Raw genomic sequence first — 20,708 nt, forward strand, 5'->3', positions numbered from 1 at the left:
TTAAACTATGTTTTGACATTTTACATGTATGCCAGTTACTCGTGTATTCAATATTAAAATTTCATTCCATACATGTTCCGTTTCCGTCTTCCATTCGTCAATTTCTTCCAAAAAAATGTACAAATTCGTCAATTGATACTTCCCATATCATTTTAATTATCTATCTACTGTCATTATCGACTTTGCATAATAAATGTTTTTTTTTTAATTTAGTGTAAGGTTTTAATGCATTTTTAAACTGTCAAAAATTACTGTTAAAGTAATTTTTTTTTATTCAAAACTATGGTAGTTGTATTTTTTTAATCTCAAAAAAGGCAATGTACAATTTGTTTGACTTTTTGTCTTTTCCAAACTAAGATTATTGAAGACTGAATATTCACCGATTTTACGGTAATTACCAAAATTCAAACCAAAATATTTTTTTCTTAGATTTATCTTTATAATTAATTTGATGGCAGATTTTTCATATGATATTTGTTGAAGAAGGAAAAATATAACTGTATTGATACTGATGAGGATGAGAAACAAAACTTTGAGAACCTCTGACTTAAATTATTGTTTTCAAAATACGATATTAAAATAAGGGCTTTATGTTTTTTTTATAATGCAATTACAATGCAATCTTTCCCTTTATATACATCTTCTTCATATAAATGATATTTTTAGGTTAGGTTTAGGATATTTTGTTTTTTTTTTGTCTCTTTAAATAAACAAAACATATTTCATCACATTTGGCATAACTTTTTTATCGTTATTTTTTTTTATAATTCTTTTTGGTCTTTTCGAAGAGCAGTTGTTTTTTTACTGTTCGAACACTTAAAAATTGTTTTTTTTTAGGTTAGATTTGTTATGTTTTCATTTAGGCTAGGTAAGCGATTGCATATCAATTATTTCTAGGTTTTTAAGTGCAATATTGATAGGAACCATTGGTTTGAGTATATTCTTGCCGAATATTTGTGATTGAACATTGCTTTACGTGAAAAAAATGCTTGTCAAACTTCTGTTTGGACAAAATCTTGGTAAAAAAAAAACATTTTTTTTAGACAAAAAATTATAGTATAGGAAAACGTGGTGGATTTAAAGGGATTATTATTTAAACTGATATATAAACACGGCTAAACAGTCACGTATATTCGTTCGGTGGCGGCACCGACTAGTTTCGAGCCCAACGGGGGCCCTTCATCAGGATGAGTGGTACTGGTATTATTATTTGTAGTCAATCATTTGTTTTTTTCAAATCCAAAGCATTTAGTCATTTTAACTACTTAAGTCATATTGTACTTAATTTATAATCTTTGTCACGATAATTTGAATTTTATACAACGATTATTTTCCAAAATCCATATATTATATAACACGTATACATAACACAACCGATTTGTCATACAAAAAATATATATAATGAACAATTTATATAAATCTTTTATACCATTAAATAGATTTCCTAGTAGTAGATATATGTATGTTCTATATACCATAATATTATGGAAGCACAAAATTCCGTTTCTAATATCGTCTTGTCGTTTTTATATGAAAATACAATTTTTTTATCAATGTTGTATACGTTTAGGTACACGTATGTATTCATTATTAAAAAAAACCCTAAAAACACAATTTAGAGACGAAAAAAAAAACAAAAAAAAATGTGACTAATTTTTTTTTTGGAAATTTGTTTTCCTGCTGACCTTACTTGTCGATCTAATTTGTTCGAAGTATATCATACTTCGTTTGTTTCGCTGATTTAAAATATTTTTATAAAAACACTTTTAATTGCATCAATTAGGGTTTAATTTCGTTTATCAGTTCCATTGGTACTTTCAAAAACAAAAGTTTTATTTTTCAGTGTCATTTTTGTACAGAATTGTGTTTTTGAGGTTTTGTTTTCTATATAATGTATCTTATATCGATGTATTTTGTGCGGTGTTTTGTATTTGTGTACAAAAACGCTAGATTATAGAGAGGCGGCTTAGTTTTATAAGATTAGATCTTGTGAAAGAATAAGGAATTGGCTTGGCATATCAATTGATGGAGAAAAATTATATTAAATATTAAAATGGACTAAAGCTATAATAAATTAAAGTTTGATAGACTAGAATATGTATTTATATCTAGTCTCTCTCAGAAGGGGCATTATCGCGCCCCCAAAAATAAGAGTCACAATAATTTGCAGTCTCTCTTTGTATAATGAAAAGAAAAAATTGTAACAATATGACTTTTGTCTCTATCTGTACTTTTTTAATCTATTTTCTATTGGATAGTATTGAGTGAGGTTGTGAAATGCAACGAATGTATAGGTCCTAGGAAGGTTGTCCATCTTAGAATTGAAGATCTTGATATGTAGATGAAAAAAAAATGTGAACCGTAAATACAACGGGTTTTCACTATCGAAACATTCACACAAAAATATGTTGTCATCTTGCATTTTCTCTCTAAAAACTAAGATATTTAAAGTCTAAGTTTTGTGTATAACAGCGATGAAAGACTACATTAAAGCATCAATGCAAGTGGCGTTGGTATGGTTTTAATCGTGTTTTGTAGTTCTATTTACATTGGGGTTACTGTAGTGACATATATTGCCATCTCTTTCATTCTCTTTGAAAAAACAGAGACGGCAATATGTGTACACTGCAGTGGAAAAGTGACATAGCATGTAAGGTGCAAGCTGAGCCGCCTCTCTTCACGAGTGTACCATCTATATGTAAGGACTGTGTCATTGCAACTATAAACATTCCATTGCTTGTCATATAAGTGTTTTATTTATTCCCACCTTAGACAAGAAGCAGTGGAGTACTGCTGAAACATAATTTTAGAGAGACCGTATTCAGTTTAAACATCTATTAACTTTAATTAAAAAAAAACAAAACCCGATTGGCTGACGCCTTGGCAGAAATAGCGCCATCTTTTTTTTGCGTTATGAAACAAAGATTTAAATTTCAATAAAATTAACTGTAATGTTATATGTAACTTCCTTATTTTAGTTACTCGAAAGTATTAAAAACAATATTTAGCAATGTAAAATAAGTTATGGCCAGTGATTTTCAAACTCTTTTTTCACTAATTTAGAATTCAACTTCTTACGTCCACTATATAGTGGAATAAATCGAATGAGAACTCACTCGTCAAATTCAGTTGTTTTAGGTTCCAAGGTCGTCAAAATGTAAAATTAAAAAAACATGGCATGAAGAAATTTTTATTCATACATGTGGTATTTGGTAAATTCTATAAATAATGTATTATTTAACAAAATAAATATAATTAATCTTAAAAAAAATCTATAAAATATTTGATATTTATCATAAAAAAATCTATACATGGATAAAAAATAATGTCCATTTTAAATGACAGTCTTAAGCAGTATCTGATACTGTAAACTTTTTTTTAAAATAACAGATTTTTTATCGAGTTTACAAAATGCAAGGAAAATATTTTTCTCATCATAAATATAGTAAACACATTTTATGGTACTATTAAACAGTATTATAGTTTTCAGATATCTTGGCAGGTCTTAACTTCGCGCAAGTTGCTGCGCAGAACACAATTTTAGGTGTAGGGGAGGTAGCGGGATGCGGGGGGAGGGAACTGCGCAGCGCGTATGAACTTGGACTGTCAAGTCATGAAGAGAATAATACGTAAAAACCGGACTTTACAGTTATAACTAAATATAATATAAATATAAACATCTTTAGCTTACTTTGTCTATCTTTACTTCGTTGCTAACCGCGCTGCCGCCATTTTGAATAAAATCGTGTGTGCTATTTTCACTAGCGCGTTCGACTCCTATACAAAATGTGTGCGGCCAGTCGTGTTAGCCGCTAAGTGGCAATATGCACTAAATTACTAATATCTACTGACTACAGCACTAAATCGTAGATTAAAAAAGCGCGTTCTAATTCCATTCATGTCATTCATAAAAAGTAAAATTTCATTTTTCTGTTAATACTCTGTACTTTACAGGGTTATTTGCTAATAGCAACCTACATATAAATATTTCTACTGGAATGAAATCACATTTTTGTCATATAATTCTCGCTTCATATACCTTAATTCATCTACGCAATCTAACACAAAATTATTTAGATTTCCCAAGAAACTTCAAACACAAATATACTATATATAATCATTAATTAAATAAAAAAAAATTAAGGATAAAACACAATTAAACTGATCCAAAGAATTAATCAATAATATGATTTTCATTTGTTTAATTCTATCGCACTGTAATTTCTTTCAAACCCATACTATGTTTTCATATGACTGTTTCGCATTAGTACCGTGAGTTTCCACTGCAGAAACACCTCTGCAAAAACATTATTGTCCTTTCGCTGATTGTTCTCGATAAAACAGAGAACATTTTTGTTGGTAAACGGGCAATGGAAACTCAAGGAAATATATTCAATCTGAGATAAACGACTGGGATTACTCTGGTATCCTTTAAGATAATTTTGTCAACATCAAGCTTAAAATAACGCTTACATAAAATCTACAATCTAGTCACAGAAGCTTCGCAATCCCTGGTCTTCTCTTTGCCTTTTCCCATGAATTCCGCGTATATCTCCTCCGTGGTCCTCATCTTGGTCTCCGGGACGCAGAAGACGATGTACACTGTGCTGATGAGGCAGACCATCGCGAAACAGCCGAAGACGAAATGCAGACCGATGGAGACGGCAAGAGGTTGGAAGACTCTCAGCTCGATGGAGACTAAAGCGCACGCGAACGCGATCACTATTGAAGTAACGGTACCACGGAACTGAAATAAAAAAATATTATGATCAAAACAAAATAGCAAAAACGTACTTTGATATGTTCGCCTTTTATAGTGAGTTACAGAAAAATATCAATAAAAGTCCTCACATCGACTTGTTTAATATTACGCTTGCTGACATTGTAAACGATTTGAGCAGCAAATTCTTTGGTTGTCCAGTTCGCTAGCCGCTTGGTTTTCTTGTATTCTGTTTTTTCCATTTTTAAAATTGTCTATTCTCTTTGCGATGTTATTCTGTTAATTTTATTATCCATAAGCGAAAACTATTATTATTATTAATATAGTTTTCCAGTTATTAAATAAATAAAAAAATGCATCGCAGTGGGAGACCCGCCGACGGTATTCCAACCAAACCCTTTATTCACTTTTTTTTAGAATTACAACAAAATATTAAAAGAACCCGAAACATTCTGGCACGTATGCCTAGCGAGTTCACCGTGTTAAGTGAATACTAACCTGGAATGAGAACATCTCAGTCATAATAACGAAGGGTACAGGTTGTAGGCCGGCCGCGTCACAGTAGATGCAGAGGCATAACGCTGCAACAGGTAGAGCCGCGCCTCCCGCCCGCACCGCGAACCATCCTGCTAAAGCCGCTAGCGACACGCCGGATACCAAGCACGTCGTCCCTAGCAATGGCTGGAGAACACAATTGGTTATAAAATAAATTAAGAATTTTAAGCTCTGTCAAGTACCAGCAGTTAATAAACTCACCTTTCTGCCAGTCCTCTCGACCAAAGTAGAGGCGGTACAGGAGCCGATGAGTTGCACCACACCTAGTAGAGTCGCTTGCTGATTGGCATTGAGGACCCAGCCGCCACTCGCTTGGCTGAATATTAGAGACGCGAAGTGCAGTACAGCCAGACAGCCGCACAGCTCCCGAGCAAGTGTAATTGTCAGCGTGATACGGAAAGCACGGAATGTGTTCCGATCGGATACTGAAAAAGGTAAGTCTTATTAAAGATTTACCTCATTATAACTACGGTAGTACTACGCTGCAATAGCGCGACGACTACGCGTAGGCGCACCGCTAATCGATAAAAGTAAATAACACTCAACTAATCTGAGTGGCTAGACAAAGTGCATTCGTTCCGAAGCGATTCCGTAACGAATTGCAAAAATGTATGGAACTGACGCGCTACAATCAAGTGACTTATCGAAAGTTATTGGCAACTTTGTTTATCCACGCAGTTAATGCCTAACCTAACTTGCGATGAGTTTTACTTTTATTGTTTCCTTGTTTTTTATTTCATACTCAATGTACATGTTTTGTGACCACGTTGCTATGGCGTGGTCTGTGAGCTTTTGTAAATTTAATCAGTAACGGTTGATTAATAATATTTCTATTTAACGTAGTGTAGGCTTTAACACGAGTATTTCAAGGTCAGGCCTTAAATGCCAAAGTAATTAGATATCGTTGGTCCACCATGATTTATGATAATTTTTATCCTCTCACGATACCTCATCGTGGTTGTTGAGAATTTTTATAGTATGAAAAATCTAGTTCTGTTAATGTTTTTATAACTTTTTCCACATCATAATAATAATTAAATCGATTTTTAAAGTTGCACTCACAATAATCGTAAATAACATCTATATCATTATAGTAACCTGATTTTTAGAGCTTAAATTATAAGTTTTTATTTGAACAACTTGATCAAACGACAATTTTTAAAGTTCCTATTTTATTTCTTACAGACACTGTCTTCCATATCGAAGATATAGAATATTTAATAATAATTAATTAATTATTCATATTGAAATTCTCATAATATGACACTGGCTTGACTAATAATAATTAGTGGCGGATTAGTTTAACTTTCATAAAAAGTACTTGTATTGATTCAGACCGTCACACTATTGGTCGTTGCCTTCGATTCCACCGTCACATAATCATGGCGGGGAATAGAGTTTGCTTTGGTGGTGAGTAGTAGTTTACATTAACTTTTAAATTAATTTAATTGCACGTCAATCTGGACTATTAAGTACTCTTTGGTCTGGACGAACAGTCAGCAGAAGATATGAGAAAAAAAGGAAAAGTTGCTGTAAAATGTAAGTGGGATAAAGTGTCAAAGTGCGTAGTAAACTACTAAGAACATGGAGCATCAAATTCTACTCCAACGAGAAAAAAAAATTATGCAGCAGAAATCATTCTATGTCGGATAAGAAGACATATCAAATAAGGTAACCAAATAAACAATACAAAATCGGTTATGCAACGGAATATTAATAAATTTCCTTAAAGGATGTCGTCAATATGTAGGTACACATTTTCTTTCGCTAGAGTTCAAATAGAAAATTTCCTTTAACTGTAGTATCGGTAAAGCCTAACAATAACTATGTAAACAAACAGTAGACACGAGCTCGTTACCGGGGCCTGGGAACATATTGTTTAGTTATCACTACTGCCCACACACCATTACCGTTATTGCCGTCATAGTAATACAGGTCAAGTCTTTTCACCTGAATGCTGTTGTGTATTCTGTACTACAGAAGTTTGAACATAGATTTACCTACTTTAAGACTTACCTTACCTTTTTTGAATGAAAAATTGATATTACTAAACAATATTATAAAAAAATGTTTGATGATTTTCCGCGATTCCTTTCGTTCTTAATATACACAACGCCATAGACTTGCCTAGTAAATATAAGCAGCAAAGATCTTGTAAATATCAATTCTTTTAGACATTATAAATTAGAATCCTTTGGCGCGAATGGCGCGCTTTCATTACAAAGTCCAGTGACAGAATAATTAGTGAGGGGACATAAACGTCGTCATTTTAGTAAGGCTAGTGTTGTGCCAGTACACGGGCACAGTGTCGGATTTTCTACATAACAATTCGTACTTACTCAGAACTTTGAGAACTTCGAAGAATTTTACAGAGTTGTCTTGCTCCATCTCTAGCAGTAAGGCCTGTAATTCTGAGTCCACTGCTGCATCACCCGGCTGCCGGCAACGTAGCCACGCCAATGCACCGCGAGCCTCCTGAACAATGTATTCATGATTATTCCGAGTATTTGCGTCAACCTTTTTGGCGCCACAAGGTTAGTTGCGCAATGCGCCTCCCTCCCCTACTCCACTACAAGTACTATATTTCCAAATAAACAATTCAAAACACATTTTTTGATAAACATTTTTTTGAAATTCTTTAAAGAATTTGAAGCATTTTAAGTTCAAAAAATTATTCCCCCCGTTACAAGGTTGAATTTGGATGAAGTGTCATAAAAAAAAACTAGAAACATAACAAAACTTTTATGCAGAAAACATAGAAAAAATAACTTACATCAACTTTACCACTTTTAAGGAGGAAAGACGGTGTTTCAGGCATTGTGATGAAGAGAAGCAAATGTATCAAGGGCACGGAGAGACAGATCCACAGCGTAGTATTATAGCAGAGGTACTCTCCAGCAATGTAGACCAGCAGGTTTCCCAGGTTCTGGGAGAGGATGACCAGGCTTCCAAGGGTACCCCTGATGGAATCTTCGCTGACTTCCTTGATGTATAAAGGGGTAACCACATACGATCCACTCACGCCGAAGCCGACTATCGCACGAGCTAATATCAACGCCCATGTTGATGTGGAATAGATCTTCAAAGACCAACACGCCTGTGAACATTAAAGGTAAGATTAATCTTATATATATATTTTTAGACATTTTAGAATCCTTTAGCGCGAATGGCGCGCTTTTGTTACCAACTCAAGTGTCAGACTGCTTAGTGAGGGGACATAAACGTTGACATTTTAATAAGGCTAGTGTTTCGCCGATACACCGGCACAGTGTCGGACTTTCTTTCTAACAGTATAAAATTCTCGTGTCATAATGTTAGTTACCATACTCTTCCGAAACGGCTTGACGGATTGTTACGTAATTTTATATGCATAGTATACTGATAAACGGCTACTATTTATTTTTTTATTCCACGCGGACGTAGTCGTGGGCTACAGCTAGTTTTTTAATAAATTCGTTAAAAAAAACTGGTATGTAATTTTTTTTCATAATTTTTAATTCTTTTATTAGACATTATTTTCAATTTTAACAGAATTTAAACACAGTACAATGATCTCGTCTTTTTACTAAAGATTCCGAAATTAATCAAACTGATAAGATCTACAGTTAAAAACTACAAAACCTGTTAACATGAAATATTTTTGCACGTGACTAAGTTGTAACGGCATTGTCTATGGGTTATTTAAATGTAACAAGCATGCAATGGATATTTAAGATAATACTACCGTTAATTTATACGTAGGATACTGGTCTAGGTTATGCGTTTTTAAATTTTAAAATTCGAACAAAAACCGACCTCAATTGTAATTAAGAGGCATTGTTAATGAGAAGAAAAACTGAAAGCTCTAATTAGTTGGCAGCATAGCCAAGAATCCGCTGTCATCTGTCAAAATTGTTATAAGTCATTCTCGTGATTTTTTTGTGCCTGTGCCAGATTAAAAAAGTTTAAAAAGAAATAGAAAAGTGTACAGAATTCTTTGTATATAACGTGAAGTGTTTCTTGTATATCTGTAGTATATTTAGTGCTAATTACTCTCTTGATCAAGCTGATATCTATAGTGAAAAATAGGTAATTTTTCATCTCAATAAGAAGAGATTATGCAAAATTAAAAAGAAGTGACATTTGGTTTAAACAGTTTTAGAAAGATTTTTTTTTCATACAAACTTACTGCCATAGACAAAGATGTAAGCATCAGAGCTTTCTTCCTTCCAAAATTATCCACAATAAAACCGAATAAAAAGACAGCCGGTGTTCCAACCAAGTACGGAACTGAAGCCATCCATGATATCACATCCTGATGTACTGGTTCCGCTGCCGGAGAGTCTTCGGACATTAACTTGGGACCCATTGGAGAGAGCCATCCGATCGCTGTGCCATAGGAGAAAACTGGTAGCACCACTGTGAACAAAATTAATAAATAGAATTTGTCCTTGTTTTTATGTCATAAAAGAAGGATAAAAACGTCTGCTATACAACTTGTTGATCATAATGTGAACCATTTCCATTGCCGAAACATCCATACGAAACCGAATCTGTTAGTTTTAAGGCGACCAACAACTACATAACTCACCCCCGAAACCCAGCGGCGTATGCTGAGACTTCTGGCCATTTCTCGCGGTCCTGTCATACCTCTCTCTGCATTCATATATCTACGCATACATGCACATCGGTTTTCGGTGCTATTAGTTAGGTTTGCGCAAGCGCAGTGAAAACCCACGTTAAGGTTACCCAGTAACAGTTAACTAATGATATTACTAACAAGACATATCAGATGCATACCAAACAGTTACATAACAAAAGGTGAACGCCAGTTTTATTATTCATAATTCATTACATCATTGCAATTGACAAAGATAAAAATAAAATACTCTGTTCAATTAATATCAATTTTACTTCAACATTGTAAGAGCAATCGTATTAATTATAGAGGTCACTCAAGGTTAGGAGATGCATACACGTGCTTCTAGAAAGATCTATTACTGAGACAATCTAGACTTAAGTAGCCGCTATATCTGGTTACAAATAAGCTATAAGTAAGCTGTTAGGCAGTTAGTAACAGTTACAGTCCACCAAATATATTCTCTTCGTACGATGACCGCTTTTAAAAGTAATTTGTAACATCGGAATTCATGTTGTCCTAGTAACGAAAGTATTTATTCTTCAGAGCATAGATAGTGTTATTTTAAATCGGAAATGAATCAGAACTTTTATGTTGTTGTTAAAGAACTAAACATTATAAAAAGACAAACAACTCGTCTCTTGATTGATTTCAACGAGCCAAAGCTTGATTTACTGTGAAGTTCCATCGTCCACTTTCCAGCTCTAACATCAGATCAGCACCACATCATAATATTGCATTGTAATGCGATTTACACATGTTTGCAAAATTTTAAACTAATTGGTAACATGAAAGTGGTTTAAATTTAAATTGCATGATTTGTTGACAAACATCGGGACCGGTGATACAACTAATTTGTTAAAAGCAATTTTCAAGACATATTTATATTTGCACTAAGTGTTCATAACCGTTAGACTTTAAAATCAAAATAAAAAAAAGTCTTCGACATAAGACTAAAGACAATTTAAAGTGCTAGAAGCTCATGGATCGTTCGAAGTTCATGAAAAAAACATTGAACCCGAAGTAAAGGCTAAAAGGCAGACGAGACGATTCGGCGTCGTGTAATTATGAAATGTACATTACGAGCACATTGAATCTGTTTGTTGATGTTCTCTTCAATTAAGGCATTAAATTTATGTTTTTGTTTGTATCATATCAATACAGTGATACTACGTCTTTTGTTAACTTCAATAAATATAATAGGAATGTTTGGATGTATGTTATCAAGTAATTTAATTGACATTTTGCGTAAACACAGCACAGGAATAATGCTTTAGAATCTGGACGCAGAAGCTACTTTTTTTTTAGGAAACATGTGTCAGATGGATATTTGTTCTTACTTTTTACATAACTATTCAATAATTTCGAAAAGCAATTAACAATTAATTCATTTTTTTTAATTCTATGCTAACAAAATTTGAATCTTTTTAATTAATCGGTATTTTTAATACACAACCTTAATTAAATGATTACTATTAAAAATTATCTATTTCAAATTTAGTCGAGTAATCGTTGGTTGAGACCTGTTTAAAACATGTTGTTATCTCTGTTTTCTTAAATATAATGAGCGGGATGACAATATGTTTTATACAGGGACTTTGGTCTCTGAAAGCAACAATAAGTTATTTGTAATTGCATTTATTATCACTTCCAATTATAGTGTGCAGTTTACACTTGACCTTGGTGATAGAATGCCAGGGGCCGATGACTACATAGAGCAGTCTGACCGGTCCATCGTCACTTGTTGCTAGGTGTTTTAGGGCTGCCACCTCATAGATTCAGACCCTTTTGGTGTTGATGGCTTCGGGTCAAAGTTATGAAAGGAGTCAAGGGTTGACATATAACTGTTTTTGGTTAATTTTCACAACTAGAGTTTGAATCTAAAGTCCGACTATTGATTTGACTCGGTATACAACAGTGAACCTAAATTACAAGAGGGCGAAGGGCTCTTTGACTATGACAATAAGGTGCCATATGGTCTTTGCTGGACTGTGTCCACTTTATATCTCACTGGATTACTCTTATTCGGAGACTAAACGTTTATTGAAGACTAACTGTCGCCCGCGACCCCGTCCGCGCGGCGTTAAGAAAAAATCTCAATAAGTAGCTTAAGTGTTCTTCCAGACTATATTCTACATCTGCGCCAAATATCATCAAGATCCGTTGATACGTTTCAAAGATACCTTCTAATAAACATCCATCCATGTAAATATTCGCATTAATATTAGTAAGATTGACAACCCTAGATGTTTGGTTAAAGAACCAGTTCACTTCGACGCTTAACATTCATGAATGAGATACGTAATATATCTAGTCTGGTGTAAGATTTATTAACTGAATACTATACAGCGGACGAACCAGTTATAGTTGTATATACATACATCACCTAGGATACCAATAGACCTAGCACGAATATTTGCGATAAATGCTTTTAAAAAATGAGAAGTATGAAATTTTTTGGTGTACTTCTTGCCCGATAGGGGGCGCTGCACAAATTTTAATAAAATTTTTTCGATGACAATGCGATGGTGCTTGTCACAACTATTCGTAATACGTCCAAAGTTTGTGAGAAATTGACAAAATATTGATGGACATGTAACAGATGTTAGCCAGTGGCTAAATTTAAGTATTCCCGCGCTTGTCCTACACTAAAGAAATCTTCTTTCTGTCCGTCCCCTCCCTTGCAGATCAAAACAAGACAACATATCTTCATTTGAAGCCTCTGAGCATTGATCACTTTGCTATTTTAACAATATTAAATGACCTTGTTTGGCACATTAGTATAAAAAAGATGATATAAATTATATACCTTTTGCCGAGTGATTAAAAGAATGTGTTTTAAATGCGCAACGTCTCCACTATGAATGCTGACGACATCTGAATATACTCTATTCTCGTTCTCGAAATATCACGAATTCAAATTATTAAAATGAGTGAAAACTAGTTTGGTCAGCCAGTATCTGGAATGATTAAATTCTCGACATTTCGCTAATTTCGTGCCTAACTTATTCATGACTAGCTGTCACCCGCGAGTTTGTTCGCGCGTAATAAAAAAAACATAATTATTAGCCTAAGTTTCAGCGAGATCCATTCAACCGTTTATATGAGAAAAAAAGGGCTGTTTTAGGGTTTTCCCGGCAATTATTCTCACCTTTTAAATCATCCCTAGACCTCCACGAACATTTCAATACGTGGATAAGATAAAACTGTTCAGCCGTTCTCGAGTTTTAGAGAGACTAACGTACAGCAATTTATTTTTATATATTTATAATATAAATATCTGAAAATCCCCAGAACAATAAGCTGATGAGCCTCAACCCAATAATCCAGTCCCATTCACCCTGAAGATGGGTCACTTACTGGCTCGACTAGTCGTTGTTGACATCAAATCGCGTGAGTGTAAGCTCCTAATAATTTTATTTTATCTTACTAATATCTTACTTCTTACTAATATTGTAAATGCGAATGTTTAGATTGATGGATATTTGTTTGAAGTTATCTCCAAAACGTCTGCATGGATCTTGCTGAAATTTGGCATATATGTAAAATAGCCTGGAAGAACAAATAGGCTACTTAGTTTTTAATTCCACGCGGACGGAGTCGTGAGCGACAGCTAGTTTATAAATAATAAGTATAGTTTATATAACCATTCACAATTATTTTATTACTTTATTTATTGGCGGTGTTCAAAAGCTCCTAACATGCGAGTATGTACTAAAAGAAAATATACATATAAAACCGGTAGTATCCTAGACGCAAGACTTGCCTTGAACTTGTTGAATATCTATACTAAATTGAATCGATTAAACAATACTATTTTAGTAAATATTTAAGAAAAAAAAACATTAAATCCGAAACACTGCAGAAAAACAAATCAAATCTCTTCTCTCTCTTCAAATATGTGAATCAGATATTACACGCCCGCTAATCAAAAAGTTTTACTTTTATATCTATCGCCCGCGACTCCGTCCGCAGAATTAAAAAAAAAACAATACATAGCCTATGTGTACTTCCAGACTATGTTCTAAAGGCGTGCCTAATTTCATTACAATCTGTTCAACCCTTTCGAAGATACTTTCAAACATCCATCTAAACATTCGCATTTATAACATTAGTAAGACTAGCTGATGCACGCGACTACGTCCGCGCGGATTTAAAAAAAACATAATAAGTATCCTATGTGTTCTTCCAGACTATGTTGTAAATGCGTGCCTAATTTCATTAAAATTCAGCCGTTCCGAAGATACCTTAAACAAACATCCATCTATTCAAACATTCGCATTTATAATATTATACCATTAATTAACATACAATCTTGTGACAGTTGATTGCGTCTTTCTTTATATAAATCAGAGTATTGAAACGTCTTTGTTATGATTGTCACATGCGTAAACAACATGTGCTTTGATCCTACGATGAATTATTGGTCTTGATTGTTTTGCTTATACCACTGTAGTACTCAATTATCTGACCGCTGAAGGACCATTTCCATGATGCGTAATTTCGAACGAACAACAACACGTGGAACAGTCTCGTTTATATCCACTCGTGGCTGTCAGGATAACCAGCAAATTGCGTGTTCGAACGTTAAATTCGAGTTTTTTTTAATAATAAACTCATGTGTTTGTAAAAATCTGTATACATATAAAGAAAGTCGTGTTAGTTACACTATTTATAACTCAAGAACGGCTTTACCGATATGCCTGAAAATTGGTGAGGAGGTAGCTTAGAGCCAGGAGACGGACATAGGATACTATTTTTTTTTCGAATTTATACTTTGAAGAACTGCTTTTTATTTAACTTAGTAATATTATAAATGCGAATGTTTAGATGGATGTGATGTGGATGGATGGATGGGTGGGCTACACTAATACTTTATGAAAATTATTACTGTTAACTAGCAGTTTGTTGGCTGTTTAATATTCGTATTCACTGAAACTCAATTAACTTATTATTAAATGAATAACACCGTCACAGAAGAACTGTGGAAATCCACCTTAACTTATCAACTCTGAACCGATGCGTAAAGAGATTGAAACACTCATTGGAGTAAAATAAACTTTATCGTTTTATAACGTAACTTCTCATTTTTACGTGGTAAGTTATTGCTTGTATCAAGACTTGTTACTCATACATTGATTATGATTCATTCATTTTAATAATTATTTAAACTTATGTATACTAATATAAGCAACACAACTATTCAACGCGCTTCTTCTTTCAAGAATCCTTATGTTCTACCAACTATTTGTTTCCATCGATCGTATGTATGCAAAATTTCATCGAGATCCGTTCAGCCGTTCTAGAGATACCTTTAAACATCCATCCATCTAAACATTCGCATTTATAATATTAGTACGATTATTTCCCCATAGTGTAAATACCTCGCTTATATTTTACTAATGTTTCATAGATAATTTAATTGTGACGTTTCGCATATTAAAACTATTTATGGTTAGTATGAAAAAAAATGACGGCAAAGTACGTCATTATAGGACTGGTTTTTTTATACAAATACCACGCAAAGTGATTTAAAATTTATAAGTTGTTTTTATACATATATTATTAATGTACCGTTAATCAAAGATTTATTTAGTATTGTACAAATTCAAAGGGATCATAAGAATGGATAATTAAATGATTTTGCGTAATTAAACATCTCAATTATTGACAATTAATTCGTTATATTCGAGAACGTCCGAACGATAAAAATCTACAGATACTAGCTGTCACCTGCGACTCCGTCCGCGCGGTATTAAAAAAAATCTTCATTAGTAGCATATGTGCTCTTCCCGACTATGTTCTACGTCTATATCAAATTTCAGCGAGCACCGTTCAGCAGTACCGGAGATACCGGATAACTACCCGGATACCTTCAAACAAACATCCATCCATCTAATCATTCGCATTTATAATATTAGTAAGATAGTCGTAGACATTTATTCCCTATGTATTTTGCAAATATGTTCTTGTAATAGCAACAAACATCCATCTATCCAAACATTAACATATCGAGAGTCGGCACAGCATGCACTACTCCTCCATACATCTCTATCAGCCGTCATATCCGAGTCTACCCCCTTCTTACGCAAATCCTCTTTCACACAGTCATTCCATACTTTTTTGGTCTTCCCCTACACTTGTAGCCATCCACATTCAATTATTTATAATGTTACTAAGATTAAATATTACCACGAATTCTTTGCCTACACAAATTTGTTTATCCCAAATATACATTGTGATACGAGAATTTTAAAATAAAAAATCTATAATGTCGTTCTTCGGTTAATATTTCCTAATGTCTTGATCCATCAATAAACACAGACGGTTGTCTAAACGAACCCGTTTTACCGTCTTTAAGTAAATTAACTAAGTACCTTCTAAATATAGAAATGACTCTCTTCACCTTAACTTTTATGGTAATAGCCGCATTCATTTGTTTAATCAGTTTTTAATTATTTTAAACACGACTAATCGATTTTCAAAGACAGTTATTATTGTTTTTATACACCTATACCTACTTATGATAATAAAAACTCACGTGATCCAATCTAATATTATAAATGCGAATGTTTAGATGGATGTTTGTTTGAACGTATCTCCAGAACGCCTGCATGGATCTTGTTGAAATTTAGCATAGATATAGAACATAGCCTGGAAGAACGCATAGGCTGCTAATTAAGTTTTTCTTTATTTCGCGCGGACGGAGTCGCGAGCGACAGCTAGTGCAGTAATATAAGAACGTGAAGAAGAAGAACCTCGTGTTTGGTTTTGCTTGCAAAGAAGCTAGACTGATTTCGTCAGCGCAAAATTTAAAAAAAAAGTGTCCGCGTGCATCTACGGTCCAGTCTTTCCGGAGATAACCCGTAACAAACGAGGTATTGCGGATAGACACAGACAGACACAGACAAAAATTATAAAAGTTGGTTTTTCGTTATCAACAACGCTAATATCATGTGTACAAAACACTGTTTTTTTGCAATATAACATAGAGACACTCCAATTTTAATATGTATAGATAAAACTTAAGACTTGATAATTTCGGATCCTCACCTTCGAAGGTCGAATACTAATGTATGATGCCGTTTTTAAGAATTCTACATTTAAAAATAAATTGCTTGATAAATTCGCTGAGATACGCAACATGCATTTCATATGCAATTCTTGATCAGGGCAAACGTTTTTATGTTATAAAACAGATACTGAATGATCAATAAACATACAGATGAATCGTGAACCTTCTTTTTGAAGTCGGTTAAAGAATAGGTTCTGACTCCATTTATATTTCTACTCGAACGTTACTGAATATAGCGTGACCAGAAAAATAGTTTGTTTTATATCATAAGGTGGCAAACGAGCGAGGGGCCACCTGATATCGCCGAAATAGCGAAGTGACCGTTGCCCATAGACATACGCAAATTGCATATGCATTGCCTACCTTTAATCGACGGCGGGGAGGATGCACAGAAAGAAAATATCTTCCCTTTCCATGCATCCTCTTCTCAGGAAAGTCCACTTACACTTCCCATCCTTTCCTTGTAAGAAAAAAGGTGGGAAGGGAAAGAGGACTAAATCAGGCGTCCGAGACGCACACTCATCAGACGAAACGCGGAATTACTTCCGCGTTTCGTCTCGGAATCTCGGAATGTTCCGAAAAATGTAGGGAACTAATTTTTGTTCAGAACAATCTTTGCAAAAAATCGTTTATATCGTGGAGCTAAAGACCATACTTTTTCCCAAGACGGTAATTTAAGATAGGCGTAAATAGGCAACGTATTTGAAATTGCGAATGTCGATTTTCAGCAGTCACTTCGCTGTTTTAGCGAACTTTTCACTTGCCTGTTTGCCATCTTATCTTATATAAATAATTTGTGTGACGATGTATGTTCGCGGTAAACTCCGAAACTACTGAACTAATTCTTATCAAATTTTGTAAGTATGTATATTTTAGTCTAATTTTGGACATAAGGTAGTTTTTATCTCAATTATTGATCTATTTTCTTAATTAGGTAACGATACGTCGCGGGCGACAACTATCTTACTAATATTATAAATGCAAAAGTTTTGATAGATGTTTGTATCTTCAGAAAATAGCCTGAGAGAACAGAACACATAGGTTACTAATAAAGTTTTTGTTTAATTTTGCACGGATGGACCCGCGGGCGACAGCTATAATATTATAAAAGTCTGGTTCTTCAAGATATTGGGAGAACTTGTTAAAGAATGATCGAGATTATATCATAATATTTGCTTATTTTTTAACCTGTATACGCGGAAATGTTGAATAACAAGTGTTAATATAAATTCTGTTAACAAAACCATAAAGTTTTTTGTTTGATAACCTTGCCCTTTATTAGATTTATGTAAGACTAGCTGTCGCCTGCGACATCATCCGCGCAAAATTTAAAAAAAAACTTAATTAGTAGCCTATGTGTTTTTCCATATGTTCTACATCTCAGTGAGCGATGAGCCGCGTCTGCGAAATAATACCAGCCCCGCTCACCCTGATGAAGGGCCCCCGATGAGCTCGAAACTAGTTGGTGCTGGCACCGGACGAATATACGTGAGTGTTTAGCCGTTTTTATATAAGTTCTACATATATGCGAAATTCCAACGAGATCTATACAGTCATTCTGGACCTTACAAACATCCATCCATACATCCGAATATTTGCATTAATAATATTAGTAAGATTTGAATAGGTACGGCATGGCAATAATTTAGAAGAAAAACATGTTTTATGATATGAAAAACTTAATAGAAAACCAATATGACGTCCTTATCTCGTTTAGAATTGACATAAATTTGCCGCGCTTTTATTAGTGTTGTTTTTTTTTATTTTTTCCTGTATACTTATTAATATTACCCACTTTTAGGGTTCCGTGCCTCATACGAAAAAACGTAACAAAAAAGCAATTTTGATATTACATATTAACTATGACTCGATTGTAGTGAACTTTTACTTATACCTACAGGTTTGTTCGGAACCCTCGGGGAGCGAGTCTGACACGCACTTGACCAGTTTTTAAATTATTAAATACAAGCTACATTTAGTTTTTTTATATCACATTTACAGAAACAGGCTATAGGTCATATTGTAACTGTTAATTTAGTAAAATCTACTTTCAATGATAAATTGATAATATTTTAAAAGATGACATATCTCGTAGAATCGACCGTTAGAAAGAAAGGTCCTCGAGTGCTTGACCTTGTATTGGAAAACGAAGTAATGCCACTCGTATGATACCACGACCTACAAAATATATAAAAAGAAGGTGGCATGGTAACTGACTTAAAATAAAAAAATATTAGATTCCGTGCAATTCAGGTTGACAAGCTAAAAAAGCATTCTTATATTATTGCAAAACATAAAAAATACGTTTATTTCTTATGGTCAAACATATTAAACCTGAGCCTACATTTTAAAACATATGAAAATATCTTAATTCTACTATAATTTCTTTTAAAAAAAATTGGCCTCCGATAACAAAAACTCTAGTCAAAAAATCGTTAAAAATCTTTAACTAAAAAAATGTAAAAAAAATCTTCAAATTGTACTTTATGGTTAGTCTAATAATAAAGGACAGGAAGTTTACTTCTCCAAGTTGTATGGACAAGTTAAAACCAACGGTCGGCTGTCAACTAGAGTTATTGAAAGAAAAAATAAACGCCTCACGCTCGAGTCGATATAACGGAATCACCGAATAGTTAACATTAGGGTTAAGTGTTATTGTTAGTAGATTAATCTTTATAACCTTATAAAATATGACAAAATTGACAAAAAGAAAAAAATATATAAATTTAGTTTCACGTTTACGACATCTTTAAAAAGCATAAGTATCCGAACTTAACTTTTTCAATTAAATTTTGTATAATATGTTTTTTGCTATTTAGTTTGTAAGACTGGCACTTTTAGTTTTTTTTTTAAACATTTTTAAGTGATTACAAAAGTTCGCAGCAATTATTACAATTAATCTAAATCGTAGAAAAAATAATTGCTTTGACCCAATTATAATTTCAATAATTATTAAAAAATTAAACAGACAAAATTGCCTTCTAAATATTTTAAGCAAAACTTTTAGAACAAACGTTCAAATCTTTAAGCGAAACTTTTGTGGACGCTTTTTAAATCTCTAAACCAATTTAATTCTTAGCATTACATCATATAAATAATTAAAAAAATATACTCACTTAGCACCACCATAACTATTTGATGAAATTTACTTCCCTCTGAGCAATACTTTTTTACTGTGTACTTAAGCATTTTGGATAAATTAAAAAAAAATTAAAAACGGCCAGTAATTAAATAATTTAAAAAAATATAGTGAATTTATCACTATTCAAAAGAGTTTAAATATAAATTGAAATCATATTTTTTTTGTTTCGAATCGTAGCCGTTAAAAAAGGCGCGGAAAGCGCGCGCGGTCAACCGTATTCTAATTTCGAATGAATAAGTCCCAATGGAATCGCCGGCCGGCTTGTTTGCTTGTTTATATGCGTCTCTCAAGAACATTTAAGCGACCGTTGTCTGATATCAATTAAGGGTACGCTTCACTACAATCCTGTAAAAAAATATATTTAAAATAAATACTGTAAAATTATAAATAACTTTCACGTTAAATTTAGAATTTACAGTAATATTAAATATAATTATATCGAAATTTTTCACAGTTCACAGACGGACAACATTTTTGAGTTTTTAGTGAGTGACAATTACTTTGATTATGGTTTCTTCGTCAATGGAGCCAGTTGTAACTTGCACGTTCGATTTTTAAAAATACAGAACTGACCGAAAATAATCAGAACAGTCTGTAT

General features: G+C 33.4%; 1 protein-coding gene across 1 annotated transcript; it reads right to left on the bottom strand.

Annotated features, from left to right (window-relative positions):
* Positions 1-3,695: 3,695 nt before the first annotated feature.
* LOC106113402 (facilitated trehalose transporter Tret1) lies at positions 3,696-20,388 on the bottom strand. The gene is made up of 7 exons (XM_013306137.1): positions 20,085-20,388; positions 9,444-9,673; positions 8,049-8,372; positions 7,615-7,750; positions 5,477-5,700; positions 5,219-5,401; positions 3,696-4,747 (listed from the first exon to the last, which is right to left on the bottom strand). Exons 1-7 carry the CDS (start codon positions 20,155-20,157, stop codon positions 4,481-4,483), a joined length of 1,437 nt encoding a protein of 478 aa, XP_013161591.1. The 5' UTR covers positions 20,158-20,388; the 3' UTR covers positions 3,696-4,480.
* Between the last annotated feature and the right edge of the window lie 320 nt (positions 20,389-20,708).

This window comes from Papilio xuthus, unplaced genomic scaffold (assembly GCF_000836235.2).
Source record: "Papilio xuthus unplaced genomic scaffold, Pxut_1.1 DF829758.1, whole genome shotgun sequence".
NCBI classification, from domain to species: Eukaryota; Metazoa; Arthropoda; class Insecta; order Lepidoptera; family Papilionidae; genus Papilio; species Papilio xuthus.

What these genes read in the sequence shown, in the direction of transcription:
- LOC106113402 (XM_013306137.1), bottom strand. Translation starts at nt 20,157, where the DNA reads ATGCTTAAGTACACAGTAAAAAAGTATTGCTCAGAGGGAAGTAAATTT. An exon ending in AATAGTTATGGTGGTGCTAA is followed by an intron (nt 9,674 to 20,084) that starts GTGAGTATATTT and finishes TTTTGTTCACAG; the next exon opens with TGGTGCTACCAGTTTTCTCC. An exon ending in TTACATCTTTGTCTATGGCA is followed by an intron (nt 8,373 to 9,443) that starts GTAAGTTTGTAT and finishes TAATGTTCACAG; the next exon opens with GCGTGTTGGTCTTTGAAGAT.